The sequence below is a fragment of the Cololabis saira genome, chromosome 5 (genome assembly GCF_033807715.1).
Source record: "Cololabis saira isolate AMF1-May2022 chromosome 5, fColSai1.1, whole genome shotgun sequence".
In the NCBI taxonomy this organism is placed as follows: domain Eukaryota; kingdom Metazoa; phylum Chordata; class Actinopteri; order Beloniformes; family Belonidae; genus Cololabis; species Cololabis saira.
This window is the reverse complement of record NC_084591.1, coordinates 41,232,708-41,247,670: the sequence shown is the minus strand read 5'-3', so window position 1 is coordinate 41,247,670 and position 14,963 is coordinate 41,232,708. Positions and strand designations below refer to the sequence as shown.

General features: G+C 41.8%; 2 protein-coding genes across 2 annotated transcripts; one reads left to right on the top strand and one right to left on the bottom strand.

Moving 5' to 3' along the window:
• Positions 1–3,661: 3,661 nt before the first annotated feature.
• Positions 3,662–6,347, bottom strand: bhlhe41 (basic helix-loop-helix family, member e41). The gene is made up of 5 exons (XM_061722139.1): positions 6,110–6,347; positions 5,952–6,018; positions 5,696–5,803; positions 5,477–5,588; positions 3,662–5,218 (listed from the first exon to the last, which is right to left on the bottom strand). Exons 1-5 carry the CDS (start codon positions 6,169–6,171, stop codon positions 4,260–4,262), a joined length of 1,308 nt encoding a protein of 435 aa, XP_061578123.1. The 5' UTR covers positions 6,172–6,347; the 3' UTR covers positions 3,662–4,259.
• Positions 6,348–7,999: 1,652 nt separating this feature from the next.
• On the top strand, positions 8,000–14,648 carry sspn (sarcospan (Kras oncogene-associated gene)). Its single transcript, XM_061722138.1, has 3 exons — positions 8,000–8,348; positions 9,569–9,655; positions 11,947–14,648. Exons 1-3 carry the CDS (start codon positions 8,121–8,123, stop codon positions 12,304–12,306), a joined length of 675 nt encoding a protein of 224 aa, XP_061578122.1. The 5' UTR covers positions 8,000–8,120; the 3' UTR covers positions 12,307–14,648.
• The last annotated feature ends 315 nt before the right edge of the window (positions 14,649–14,963 follow it).

Below are 14,963 nucleotides of genomic sequence, written 5' to 3'. Positions count from 1 at the left end.
GTACATGTCGGATCAGTACTGTCACATAATCACTGTTTACAACTTCATACCTTCTAGAAAACTCTTTAAGATGTCAACTGTACATATCCTGTTTGTATTTTTTCTTGCCTTAATATACTGCACAGTGTTGGCAGGTGTGTACGGCTGTAACAGGCTGCTGTTATGACATGGATTGCATGGTTCAATAAACCATTTGACAAAATTGGACATGTCTCAGCTGCTGCTTCTTGGAGGTGTATTTGCAATTGCCTGTGGGTGTAAGTGAAAGGGAATTTCTGCTATGCTGCGGTACTCGATTTACACTTGAGTGTTCAAACTTTGCACCAGCAGAGGGAAACATTTACACAGCAATGGTGGGGGAAAGGAGCACAACATGGATGGAGGAGTATCAATACATGCCTACTTTTTTACCTGAAGAGGAATGAAATGTTGTTGGCATATACATTGCTAATTAACTTCACATAATGATTGATGCTACTTGGCTCCAAATGAGATTAATAACACTATCGCTTACATTAAACTTTATGAAGCCTTCATTGTCTATAGTTCTGTATGAATGTGGCCAGAAATAGAATCTGAATCATCAGCTTTTCACTCATCTCATCAGTAGACTGCAGTTTAAACAAATGAGTCAAAGATAATACTTTGTCTTTTACTTAATGACAAAAATGGTCCGATATCATCTGTAATGAAAATAATAGCCCCCCTGATATCCTTGTGTCTCCATTATATAGCGGTGGCTTCTTGAGAGCATTTCTAGCAGTGAGTTTCTTTTGAATTGCTTGCTTCAAGTCCTTCCACAAACTAAAGTGGATTAAAGTCTGGACATTGACTTGGCTATTTTAAATCATTAATTTTTTTTTTAATATTCTCTATCCACCTTTTGTTAAAATAACTTGTGGCTTAAGGAGAGCTGACTTTTTTTCTTTTTTTTTTTTTGAGAGTGCCCGTTCACTTGAAACTCACCTCAGGTGTGTCCTTTTAATTGTCCTTTTAAAGATCTGCTGGCGTGATTCCGTATCGGCTACAATGAACTAGGCAAAGGGCCAATTCTGCTCAGGCACTAAAATGAGTTTTATCCAGTGATTGCTGGGAGAGGCTCCAACAAAGCCCTGCAACCTGGGACTGAAGGATCAAACGGGGGCAGTCTATAGATGGACAAACAACCGGTTTCATTAATCGTGACTCGCCGTTCTGCCCGGGCTCAAACCATGATACTACCAACACCATGTTTCACAAATGGGATAAAGTACCTTTTTCTTTCTTCAACAGTATTGCTTTTCAATGTGATCAAAAGGTGCTGTTTTGGTGTCATCAGCCCACAAATGATGCTTTTAACAGCCTTCCGGTTGGTTTATGCGAACTTAAGCAAACTCCTGATTGGCAATAATCCTCTTTTTTGGCGAGGTGGGTTTTTCTTGGAAACCCTGCGTGCCACACACGAGATCTCAACCGTATCAGGGCACATTGTTTTTCAATGTTCTCCTGATGGTGATCTCATGGACGTTAACAATGCCCATTAAGTCCTTCAGCGGCTTAGAAATCACCTAAAGTTCCTTTGTGACTTATTCCTTGTTCTTGGAGTCATTTCAGGTGGTGAAACACTGCTGTGGAGGGTAACAGTGGTCTTGAATGTCTGACTTTTGCACACAGTCCATCTGACTAAACAAACAGGAGTTCAAACTTTGTAAGGTTATGATTTTTAACATTTTTCAACCAGATGGGCATCGTCAACTCTTTCTGAGGTCCTTATGGTTTTACCTTGTTCACCCTATAATAAGCTTTCTCAAACAAGTGTTATGAGGATCAGACTGATTAATCCCTGCTTTTTGAACAGAACAACAACAACTAAATTGATATACATGCTACTAAAGCTCCATGTACTTCAGCCAATAACAGATATGTCATACGTAATCATGCTACTCACTAAATAAATCGCTGTTGTTCTGGTTTAGATGACTCATTTGATTTACTTTCAGGGTTTAAGAGGAAAACCGATTGATGATTTTGAAGTCATGCAGAAAAAAAAAAGGTTGCATCTTTATAAAGCAACATGCACATTTAAAACCTTTATAGACAAAGGCTGGCTGTGGTTGGACTCACATGCTGGTAAAGTTACTAAAACGCACCAATCAGACATGAGAGCAAATGAGCACAATAATAACTGAAACAGATTAATCTGATATAACAGTATGCTGGGTTTGATCCTGCTTAAAGCTTTTGACATGCTGGGAGGAGGCTTCTTGTTTTTCATTAGTCCGTACAGTCTGACTGTAATCTCTTTTCATCACCCTTTTATCACATGACTTCTCTTTTAAAGCCTTGGCTTACTGTACATTCCTCTGCCGTGTCCTGTCACCTGATTGTTGCAACACATTCCATCTGCTGAACTTCCATTACTGTTTATTCATGATCACTATTAACAATACTGGACTGTTAACGCCTTATTTGTGTGTATGCATTGCTTGTTGTCACATATTTGCTTCTATTTTCATTACTGGCCTATAGGAATTGTAGACATCTACTGGTAAAGATGTACAGGCTGTGACCCGTCTGACTACAAACACATCAGAAAACATCTACAACAGGAAGACCCCTGCAAAGTTTAGCTTTTGATATTTATTTTACAATTCATCAGCAATAATTTAGGACATTATACTGTATGTGTAAAGCATGAACAAAATGTGCAACAGTTGCTCAGTTAAATCTTTTAAAAAAGAAAGAAAAAGGGAAAAGAATTCATAGCCTTCTACAACACTGACGAAGACATGTATACTTAATGGTATATTCACAAAAGTCTATTTACAGACATACATGCCACTTTTCATAACACTTGATAAGAGAGCTGAGTAATACTACAAAAGCATCGTCTTGAGTGCAAAATACAATGAAAAATGTGTTTATTCGGTCATATGTGAAACTTAAAAAAGCAGAGCAACAATATACTTGCAGGAATTTGTTAGAAAAAGAGGCCAAGATAAAGTTCTTAACATGGCAATGACCACAGGTTCTTTCCCAGTTTTGTCAGTTTTACATAATGATCGCCTGATGCGTAAGGAGGTGCAGGTTTGCAAATCGGATTAACATTTTCGCATGAAAGAGCGAGAAACAAGCTGTAGTTTTTTCTAAAACTGGGAGATTTTCTAAACTGCCACTTGACTGCATTGAATCATCACACAAAAAATGCATTTTTTTTTATAAAATATTTATATCAAGACATCTTAACACAATAGAAAGGTTCAAATATAACTACAGTGATTGACTTTCAAAATGATAAGGTGACTGCTGGGGGAATAAAAGCAGAGAAAGTGCACTTAACGTCTCAAAGAGTCAAGATCTTCCTACATAGAAACTTTAACAGCTGGGAAGGTAAAGGTACATTCAATATCAAAGATCTGTAAGGTGCTATCCTACAATGTTTCCTGGAGATACAGGAATTCACTGCATCTCTGTGCAGAGCTGCTTCTCTTAGGGGGCTTACAATATGCTGGTCAAGCAAACTCTTGCAAAGCAAGAGCTTCATCCTCCAGTTCTGCTAACATACATTTATTTTCATCTTTCTCTCAAGCACAAGCAAGCAAACAAAGCTTTCATAATGATGAGTTTATCAGGGGTCATATCTCTCCCTTTTCTAATTGCAAATGTGTAACTGCTGAAACAGATTACTTTTATTATTTTTTTGGGGGGGATGGAGATGTTGGCAGGTGGGTACCCATCAGCTCTCCTCGCAGCCTCCCGATCAGCTTATACCCACACAGAATCGAAGATGAGGTAATGAGACACTATACTTCCAGCACTTCTTCTCTAGGCCCATTCAGTGTACACGTACACGTCAATGAAATCAGACTAACTTCAAGGTTTTATTTACAGTCAGAGTCCTCCAGGTTCACTCAGAGGGCAGAGGTCATGTTGCAACTTCTCAGGAGAATCTTTGATTTGGGGATATCGTGGTATTCAAAGTTTTGGCACCAATGCTGCCGTGTTAAAATATTTTATCAAACAGGATTAAAAAAATAAAATAAAATAAAATAACTCCAGTGCAACGCAGCCGTGAAGTGTCAATCATTGTCGATATAGTCAGATTTGTTTAACCGAGCATAAGTGCAAAAGGCACACAGTCGCAGTCACAACTGTCCCCTGTTTCACCAAGATGTACATGAGAAACTCTCCTCTGAAACCCGGATTTGAAACTAGCCTATAGTTTTATAAAATGAAACATGAACTCTTCACTAGAGTGCAGAGAGAGGTAGGCTGCAGACTCATGAGCTGGTCTGACAGGCAGAGAACTGGTCGTGATGGGGGAGATTGTTGCTCTCCCTGGACGAGTCCCCTGCTGATGCGTCAGCCTCTCCCTCGTCACTCGGGCAGTCTTCGGGTGATCCATCCTCCTCCTCGTCGGCAGAGTCTTGGGACTGAGAGGAGGCTCCCAGGTGCACGGACAGGCCGGGGAAAGCGGCTGCAGCAGCCGCCGCGGCCGCGGCCGCAGAGACGGACGCCTGCGCTGGGTAAAGCCACGGGAACGGGGACGCCAGAGCTGCAGCCGCCGCGGGGTACATATACTTGTCCATGTTGCTTTTGTCGAAAAAGGGCATATAAGACGCCGCGGCCGACGGGTTGATGAAGTAGAAAGGCATGCAAATAGGCGTCTGCTGCTGTCCGACACCGTTTATTCCCATCAGAGAGTTCACAAACGCCAGATCGGGCCTGGTGCTCGGGTCTGCGCTCCCAGTCCCGACCGCCTTCCCAGACCATGAGCTCAACTTTGGTTTTTTTGCAGATCGATCATCTCCAAACTCTTGTTTGATCTTCAGTGGCTTATTATTATTGGGGCATCCCTGCGCCTTGTTGGTGCGCTCGCTGCAGTCTTTGTCTTTGCCGTCGCTCTTGTCGGCTTCTCCACCGTATCCACTGTCCGTGTCCGTGTCGTTCTCGTTCAGCTCTCCCGCCTGCAGGGTCCTCTGGATGACGGGGACGCAGTTGGCCTGCAGGCCGTCGTGGCCCTTGTGGGGGTCGTGCGCGTCCCCCGCGGCGGGCGGCTGCTGCTGGAGCTGCGCCAGCACCTTGTGCAGGTGGCCGAGCAGCTGCGCGCAGCGCTGCTCCCGGGCCGGCCACTGCTCCGACTGGCCCAGGTACTGCAGCACCTCCTTGGCGCACGCCTGGAAGCCCGAGTGGAAGGCGTCCAGGTCGGCGTGGATGGGAGATTTCATCGACCGGTCTCCTGTGAAGCGTGAAGTGAAAAGATTAGCAGATCATTGGCTCTGTAAAAGTGATATTTACTTCTTTTTCTCTCTTTTTTTTTAAAAAAAAACTGCACATCAGTCTGTCTAATAAAGAGGTTTGCCAAGAAAAAAAAGAGGTTTGCCAAGTTTCAAGTCTCGAAAAGTAACGCGAATTTCCTTGGAAAAACAGCAAAGATCACGTTTTTTTTTGTTTTTTTTTTTGCAAAAAAATGTTGAAGTGAAGCATGCATGCTTACCATTCTGCAAAGCAATAATCTTCTGGTGCTGCTGCTCGGTGACGGCAGTCAGCGCGTTTAAATGTTTCAACGTTAATTCTAGGACAACAGCTTTCTCCAAATGTCCGAGAGTCTGAAAGAAAAAGAAAAAAGTTTCAATTCACCATTCCCTAGCACCCGAAAACTTTTCTTTTCTTTTTCTTTAAAAAAAAATGTATTTATTGACCATTATGATCTTACCGAGAGCTTCAGATGTTCGGGTAACAAATCCTTCAGCTGACCAATACATTCGTTGATTCTGTCTCTCCTTTTCTTTTCTATCAACCGGTGTGGCAACTTGTATGCGTCCTGCTGGCACAAACATACAACAGTTTACAGTGAGATCAGGAGCATAACCTGCATGTTGAAAGTTGGAACAAACTTTAACAAACAGAAATGTGTTTGGTCTAAACAAGGATTGCTCAGGATTTGCGTTAAAAGGAGGAAAGGCGCGCACCTTGCCACCATCCTCTCGTTTTATTCCACGTTTAGACTTGCACATGTAGAGCGGGGGGTAATCCACCCTATAAAGTAAAAAAGAAAAGTGAACTATTATCCATCAGGCTGTCATGAAGGTTTAAGACATAGTTGTGCCAAAAGCAATATATACTTTACCCCAAGAAATCCGTGTGCTCCATGAACTGCCGGTCCTGTAAATGCGGTATTCTTTCATCCATCACTTCTTTGCTGTCGGTGATCCGGTTCTGAGCTGGTGCTTTCTCGTTTTTTTGTGGGGGGGGTGTTGGAAACGCGTTTGTTATTAGAGGCAGACACGCGGAGGGCTGAGGGAGAGGGTGTCCTCCAGCAGAGCTGCGCTTCAGACTGATGTCTACACAACCCTGAGCTGCCACTTTGCGATGCCGTCGGCTGTTGGTCAGAGCGCAGGCGCGCCCCCGGTCGGTCGGGAACAGCTTCCGTCTCACGTGTTGGCTGCAGGAGCTGCAGCAGCAGCAGCAGCAGCAGAGCAAAGTCCGGTAATTACAGCCTTGTGCACCGCGACAGCGAGCCCCTGCTGCTCCCACAGTGCTCTGGTCCGAGCCGTTTTTGACCTGCTTGCTGATTTATGCGCAAAAAAAAGTGTTGCAGAGGAGAAAGGCGCACATGCGTGGAGACGGAGACGGCCTTTCTAATATTTTGCACCAAACACCCCAGTCTGCCAGCTTTCAAGAACTACCTTGAATGTATTAAAAGAATTGATAATAAAAAATGTATACACACTGTTAACATAATTGAAGAAATATTTGGAGAAATATAATATATGTCCTGCCATTTTCTTTCTTTTTATTTAAATTTATTTATTTTATTATATTTATGTTACTTATGTAATGACTTATGCACTTCATCCACTTTATGTCTCATACTGTATTTGTTTATTTAATTCCTTGATGCCTGACTGTTTTGTATTGTCCACGGTCAATGTTCTGACTGTAATTGGAACTTTTAAATAAAATTTGAAAAAAAAAAAAAAAAAAAACCCAGTCTGCCAGCACGCCGTATAGCTTGCGCCTTCTGCAATGACGTTTCAAGACATTTTTTTTATTGTTTGATTTGTTTTTAATTAATAAAGCAGAAGAAGTTATAGTGGTGTGAATAAGTAGCAGATATTAGTGAGTGTGTGCCCCCATGCAGCGCATCCATGCAGCCTGTTACTGTATGCATCCCAACTCCAAAAGCTGCGTTGTCAGTAACCATGGCACCGACCCAGCTGTGTGCGCCGACACGTGCGTGGATGTTCTTTATTAATCTCGATATGGGCGACGCTCTCACACCTTCATGTGAGCTGTTTGATAAACAGGAACTATTACAAAACGAGCCTTTGTGAATTGGTGTGCAAACAGAAACTGATATATATAAAGAATGACCACATTTTCCAGTAAATAAGGCAAAGGAACTCAATTTGCCTTTTAATTCTGCTGCATGTGGTGGGAAACATCACAGTCGCTATATGAAAATAAGCCACGGCAACTATTAGAAGTTTACTGACTGACAGCAGGGAGTTAATCTGATTGTCAGTGACACCTGCTCCTTTTTAGTGGACATGTAAGTGGTCAAAAACACTTGGATCCGAGCCCTTGTAATGCCCTCACATGCCTTATGATCACATTACTTCTTCCTGTTAGTCATGTGACTTTTTCTGGCTGGCAGCATATGGCTCTCTTGTGTAACAGTGTCAGCCAGGAGTGATCCAGTCACTCCTGCTCAAGTGTGACCTCCTCTTCGGGAGCTTTTTTATTAACTCAAACCTGCTGATTTGCCTCTGTACATTCCCTTTTCCTGCCATGAGTGCTACAAACACGAGAAGTCACCTCAGTGTCGTATGTTGCAAGCCCCCCTTTGTGTCTTGCTGCCTCCCTTCCCTCCTCTTCCTTTCCTCGTCAGTATGCTGCCTGCTCTATATGTGGCTCAGGAGCTGCTTTAGGAATCCAGTCCAAATGTTTTCCATATTAGTTCAGAGGCTTCTCTGTTTTCAAATAGCAGCCGGGGCTGGGCTCGGTATAGGAGCAGTCAGGGAGGGAAAGGGAAGGGGTTTAGAGACAGACAGCAAGCAGAATCATCCAGCCCAAACAGTGTAACAGTAAAAGTCCTGAAGACAAACAGGGTCGAGAGTGAGAAGGCAGGAGCAGAAATGGGACAGGGGCGGAAGGGTTCTTCTGACAAGAAGGAGGGCAAGAAGAAGAGAGATGACGGCCCAGCACCCAAGGATGGCGATAAGTGCAGAGTTTGTCGTTTCCCTCTGCTTGTCGCCCTGCTGCAGCTGCTGCTGGGGGTCGCTGTCACAGCCGTGGCCTTCCTCATGTTGGCCATTAGTCCCTCTCTTACGGCCAGGGAGACGCCACACTGGGCTGGGATCATTGTAAGCTCTGTCCTTATGCCGTGTCGTCAGCCAGCTGCTTGCATGAGGAACATGAGTCTCCTTTTTCTGATGTTTCTGCATGACCCTCGGCTGCATCCCCCCGAATGTGTTGTCCATCTTTAGCACACGGCATGTCAACACTGGGCCTCACCGACCCATCTAATTGTAGACAGAGTAACCTCGCGCATTCTCGCATTTACACAAACCTCCATCGGAAACCGTGGATCTGACCTCCTGGTCCCTGTTGGCCACATGACCCTGCATGCACCTTCTCGTGTTTGTGTTGCACATCCAAGCAGTCCTTGCAGATAAGAAATGTTATTAAACCGTCTTTAAATTTATATCTCTTTATTCTTACTCACACATGTCCATGTACTTTAAACAAAGGTGTATTTATTTATTTACTGATAGTAGATCAAATGAGTGAGTTGAACCCTAATAGACAGACATCATTTTAGTTGGAAGTTGCAGAGATCTGTCTTGGTTTGGGAACAGTATTATAACACTAAAAGCAACTCAATCTTCTGTTTAATTGTAAGAAATATAATTTAAAATCAATCTGTATCATTTTCTTTTATTATAACCTAAAACAATTAGTAAAAAAAAGTATGTTTTGTTCATGAATATAGTTTGGCATAAGAGTTCAGGTCACAAAAACATGTTGTTCTTCTTTGCGGCCTATCACAGATGCCATCTGCTCTTGAAAACATCCCTGGACACCAACATCCCGAGTTAGATCCTCACGAGATTCAGCCGAGTGAAAAACACTGAGGTCATCAAGAACTTTCCAGAGAATCCTTGAGTGCTTAAGAACCTGGGAAAAACATTCAAATAAGATGCTGCACGTTAGTCACAAGACTCCAATTGCGCTGAAGAGATAAAGTGCGAGTCTGTGTGTGAGCGAGAGGAGAGGGAAAGACAAAGTAATGTAATCAGATGGCAGAACACTGCTGAATCATGCAATATTAAGACGCATCCCAGAAAACCTCACACATGACTCTCCATGACATGATTCTTGTTTTTACTGTGTCTAATAGCAGTAATTTCTGGGAATATAATGGCTTTAGTCTACAGTATATTAAAGACCAGGCAACCTGGGAAAAGCACTGCTTGATTGCAATTATTGCGATGCATTAAATAAGTATCCTGCAGGTATTTTTGAGCTGTTATTGTGGCTGAACGTTACCAAATGATGCCAAAAATGTTCTGTTTTGTTGCAGCTGTGTCTAGTTTCCCTCCTGGGCTTCATCCTGTACTGTATCACCTACAAAGCCGATGAGAAGACGTCTCTGCAGTTCATTGTCAAGGTCTGTTCATGCGCAGCCTGATACGTTTTTGAACAAAAGCATTGTATGATTCAAGTCAGAATACTAATCTCTTTGAAATTGTCCAAGGATTGAGCAGTTTTCCAAATGAGTGCTTTCATTAATGTGACTCGGCCGTGCAACTTAATTAGCCACAAAGTATATGCTGCAGGGATTTCAAGGTGGTCCACCATGACTCCAGTCTTCTTCTCCAATCGACTTCAAAATCGACTTCAATTTAAAAGAAGTGCAGCGCGTCCTTGTTTGTGTTTTGCCTGGCTCTGTGCCTGTTTGGTTTTATGTGTGTATTCTACAACATGGAGGTGTTTCTAAGTATGGACAAATGTAGTACTTATCACTGAAACAACAGAGACATTTACACTTTGTATTATGGAGAATTTACAAGGAGCTCAGTGATATTACATAGTCCTACGAAGAGCTGGGGAAGTTAAAATGTTGTTGTTTTTTTTCCCAACAACCATGTTGCTCATTTAGCTCCAGATAAAGATTTAGCAGTGTGGTGTGTACTCGTGTTTCTTACTCTCAGAATCTGTTACTATTTCTGTTGTATGAGAAGTAAAGGGCTTCTGTAATCTGTTAATTATGTGTATGGGGAGCAGCTTTGGGCTTAAAAGCAGCTCAATAAACTTATAGCTGCACCATTTTCCTTCTTGCTTTAGAAATTAATCATTTATGGCTTCTTTGTCAGGTTACTTTTTTATTTCATTTGCGCTTGGGACACTTTGAGTAGACAGAAAATTATGCTCTTTAAAAGAGACATTTCTGATGTCAAATTATTTCATGTCATAGCAATCTGTTCCCTAATACAGCCCTTTTAATTCAACATTTATTGTAACAATCGTGGTTTGCACGTACCGTGATAGCTAAACACAAATGTTCATGATTAGTTTACCGTCTTTGGGGTTTCAGACAGGGGCGTCAATTGGGTATGGCAAGGTATGGCAGCCGCCACACCTTGGCTTCAAGGGTTTATGGAATTACTCTGTGTCTCTTTGTATTGATTATTCTATTACTTAATACATATAGAATAACTACAAATGCAAATCAGAACAACATGATCGATTTCACTAGTTATTATACACTGCAAAAACTCAAAATCTTAACAAGAATATTTGTCTTATTTCTAGTTAAAATGTCTCATTTAAGACTCAAAAACAACCATTTTCACCTTTTTCAAGTAGATTTTCACTAAAAGTAAGTATAAAAATCTGCCAATGGAACAATATTTTTTTTATTTGTACTGATAAAAGATAAATCTTGTTCCACTGGCAGATTTTTCTACTTATTTCAAGTGAAAATTTACTTGAAACAGGTGAAAATGGTCAAATAACAAGTTATTTTTCAGGTAATGACTCTTGTTTTAGGTGTAATGAGATTTTTTGACTAAAAATGAGACATCTTAACTAGAAATAAGACAAATATTCCTGGTAAAATTTTTAGTTTTTGCAGTGAGCGAGACTGCATTTGAAAAAGTTCCAATTTTCTTGACCACACAGATAAGCTACATAGACTTCTGTGATGAGTATTTGCTGGACGTGTTGATTGATACTCTAGTTAAGTTCTGTGACTCGTAACCTTGCCATACCTTAGCTTCCACTGAATTGACGCCACTGGTTTCAGATCATCTCTGTTTGGTAAAGCACATGCTGGTCAACACTAAACGCTGATGCACGGGCGTTACAGTCATCTCTGCAGCCTCGCGAGCCGAGCCCCAGATCTCCCAGCTGTTCCTCAATTATCGCGATACCATTGCAAATCAAGCACTACTCATTACTTGCATAATTCCATAAGCAGCATATAACTGAAGCCAAAACCCAGCAGTGAATGAGGGCTCTTGTTATATAACCAATGGATTAAGATGAAGGTTTAGCTTTATTGAGATTGTGCAACTGCATAAACAACACAAAGCCCCTGTCACATTTTACAAATGTATTTTTAGACAATTTCTGTTGTTGAGCAAGCCAGCACAGGATGTGCAGTAAAGGTGGGAAGTAGCTACAGCTGCACGACAGCGTGACATGTGTTTACTTTGAACTAAAAGCTGGGATCCTCTGTTGTATTGTGGGTAATCTCTTTGAAATGAATTTGCAATGGGCACCGAGCCAGCATGTCTGTCTCTAAGCCAAAGTTTCGCTACTTTTTGGATAATCACAAGAACACGGACTCAGACAGAAGCTAGATTATATCAAGACACAAGATGAAATGAAAATGGATTTGTGGTTGCTTTCAGAGTGATGGTGTTGGTCTCATGGTGCTTTTTCTGCTCTCCTCAGCTGCTGTACTTTATCCTGTGCACCACCGGCCTGGTCATTTCAGTGCTGGTAGTGGCTTTTGCTGGACACCACCACGCTCAGACCAGCAGTTTCCAGTGTGAGCAGGCCGGGGAGGACTGCGTGTGCAAACTGGATCCAGATGACGCAATAGCTCGCACCTTCACCTACGAGGGGGTCAGCGACTGCGAGGTGGTCACCGGGACGCTCACGCTCTACTTCCTGGTCCAGATCTTGCTGAACCTGGCCCAGGCGCTAGTCTGTGCAGTCGGGGCCTTCATCATGTGGAAGCACCGCTATCAGGTCTTCTTTGCCGGCCTTCAGATTGGCTCTCCCTCCATCAAGCAGTGGCAAAAGGTTTAATGCGATGGTGGCAGAGCCGATGAGAACAATGACACCTACGTGACTTAAACTCCAAAGGACAGGGGCGTCGGCCCTTTTGGTCGATCTGCGCCTTAGTGTGTTTTATTTTTTATTTTTGTCAGCTACAGACAGATGACAAATTCCAGGAAAAATCAATACGAAGTGTCTTAGTTAGACGTCGGTCTGCTGATCGTCTCACTGTGGTGGCCAAAGGGTCAGTTTTTTCTTTTAATTTCTCATTTGTCTGTATATTCACATTCTGTGGTGCTTGTAATATAACGGTTTTATGCACTGATTTTGTACACTATAAAGTAACTTTGTACTTGAAGTTGGCAAACGTTGAAAACTTGAACAGCAGCAAGTGTTGACATATAAATGGTCTATTTTTGGTAAACAAAACCAGTTTGTTATACTTTACAGGACTTTTTCCACAGTGTTTCTAACTATCTTCATATTTGTTCCTGTGCATGCACATTGCAGTGGCAGGCCTGTACTGCTCATTCGTTTTGCAACTCATAAATCAAAATCCTCTCTACATTTCTTCTTTTTAGTTTTAGGATCTGAGATTTACTGATAAGGACGGGTCAGTTATGAGATGCTTTGGGTGTCATACTGAATGTGCTCAGGCTCTGATTTGCATAATTAAAGGAGCCGTCTGTAAGAAATGTCCAAAACTGGTACTGCAGTCACTTTCAAAATATTGTTGAGCGGCGTGTACCCTCCCCCTCCTCCCCCCGACCAGAGGTTGCCAGGTAGGCTGCAGAATGCAGCAGGAACGTAGGCTGCCATGGCAAGCGACGAGTCCTACACAGTAAGTTTATTTTCTGTATTTAATGCTTTATGAAAGATCTTTTGCGAAGTAATAATGTAGTTTTTGGAAAGCTAGACATTTTTTCATCCAACACGTTCGTAGCAGCTGCTGCGATAATTAGAGCCGAGCTGGCAACCAGGATGCCGAAACAATACTGACTTGGTGATTGGGAGATAGGTGGAGGGTGGAGCTTCAGAAACAATACTGACTTGGTGATTGGGAGATAGGTGGAGGGTGGAGCTTCAGAAACAATACTGACTTGGTGATTGGGAGATAGGTGGAGGGTGGAGCTTCAGAAACAATACTGACTTGGTGATTGGGAGATAGGTGGAGGGTGGAGCTTCAGGCCAAAACAAAAAATGACAACATAAACATCAGTTGAGGGCTGCAACTCCTCTTTTTAAACTGGAATATCCTGGCTTGAGTGCTGTTGTCAGTGACATAAGTATTTGAAATGAACATGATTTTTAAATGTCTGTTGACATATCGGGGTCATTTTATGATTCGTTTTATTATTGCTCTTACATACAGCTCCTTTAATGTTAATGATTTGATCCTTGTGATTTGTTCTGATTTTGCTTCAGTCATTTTATTTTATTTCTGTTTAATTTTTGCAAATCATGGCTCTGCCTAAATTTTAGAACTGCAAATGTTCAATGATACATCCTAAAACAAATATTCAACACCATTTCAGAGATATTCTTTTTAAGCTTAACTTTATTACATGCTTATTACTTTATTAGTATATAATTATAAAAACACATTAAATTGAGTTTGTTTATTCTGTGTTGTCTGCAGATGATGTTGTTTGAAACAACAAGCTAAAGAAAGCCCCATTCATGCATTCATGAATAACCACTATTTTCTCTCATCTGCTTGATTGTATAAAATCCTTAACGATAAACAACAGCAAAGTCTTTTTCAGCCCCAGACAGTCCAGATCACTAAAAACTATTCACGTCAGTGGTAATACAATCTGGGCAAACTGAGCTCCATGACACTGGGACTGAGCTCCAAGTTGCGAAGGTGGACACCCGGCAAGTAGCCAGTATGACTCAATGGGCCTGTAGGAGTCAAACTGCTGCAGCCACAGAGGGAGGACGGGGGGAGGGGAGGGGGACTCAGACAGGCAGCTGGAGAGGCGTAACTAAATCATTTCCTTATGTTTGAGATGATTTATGTTCATTCAGACAGAATGACGCAAAAAAGAAGAAACAACCACAAAAGATTTTACTTTGTATTTTAAAAAAAATAGCTAAAGTTTTAATTCATTTTTACTTTCACCTCGTGATGACAGCAGCTGCAAACAGGACATATGCGCTGAAAGGGGAATGGCAAACATGACGTTTCCATGGCAATGGGATGCAGCATGCACCCAGACAGATAAATAAACTAAAGGAATGTTGGCTACATTTTCACAAGGATTTACGGGAATATTTCCTGGAGATAATTGTGAAATGCAGTTTCCTCTTCACTTAGACATAAATGTGGCGTTTTGGATGTTTCACGAGAATAAAAGATTCATTTCCTCTTTTGAGATCGTTACGCAATGTGTGGTCACAAATACCAACCCATTTGTCGGATGAGTGCAATCATTTCTTTTCTTCCAGTTTCATAAAAAAAGAAAAAAAAGATCCTTATAGTTAACACTCAATAAACGTTCATTCAAGAGAATGAGCGCCCAGAATTTTCAAATGGATAAATGTATGTTTGCAAAGGATTGTTATGAGCAAAGACTGAGGGGATTGTTGGCTTCTTTACTTTTACATTCTGTAAGTGACAGTCATGTCTTTGGCAGCTCAAAATAGATTAGAGTTGCATACAAGACCAGCAAGGTATTCAATTT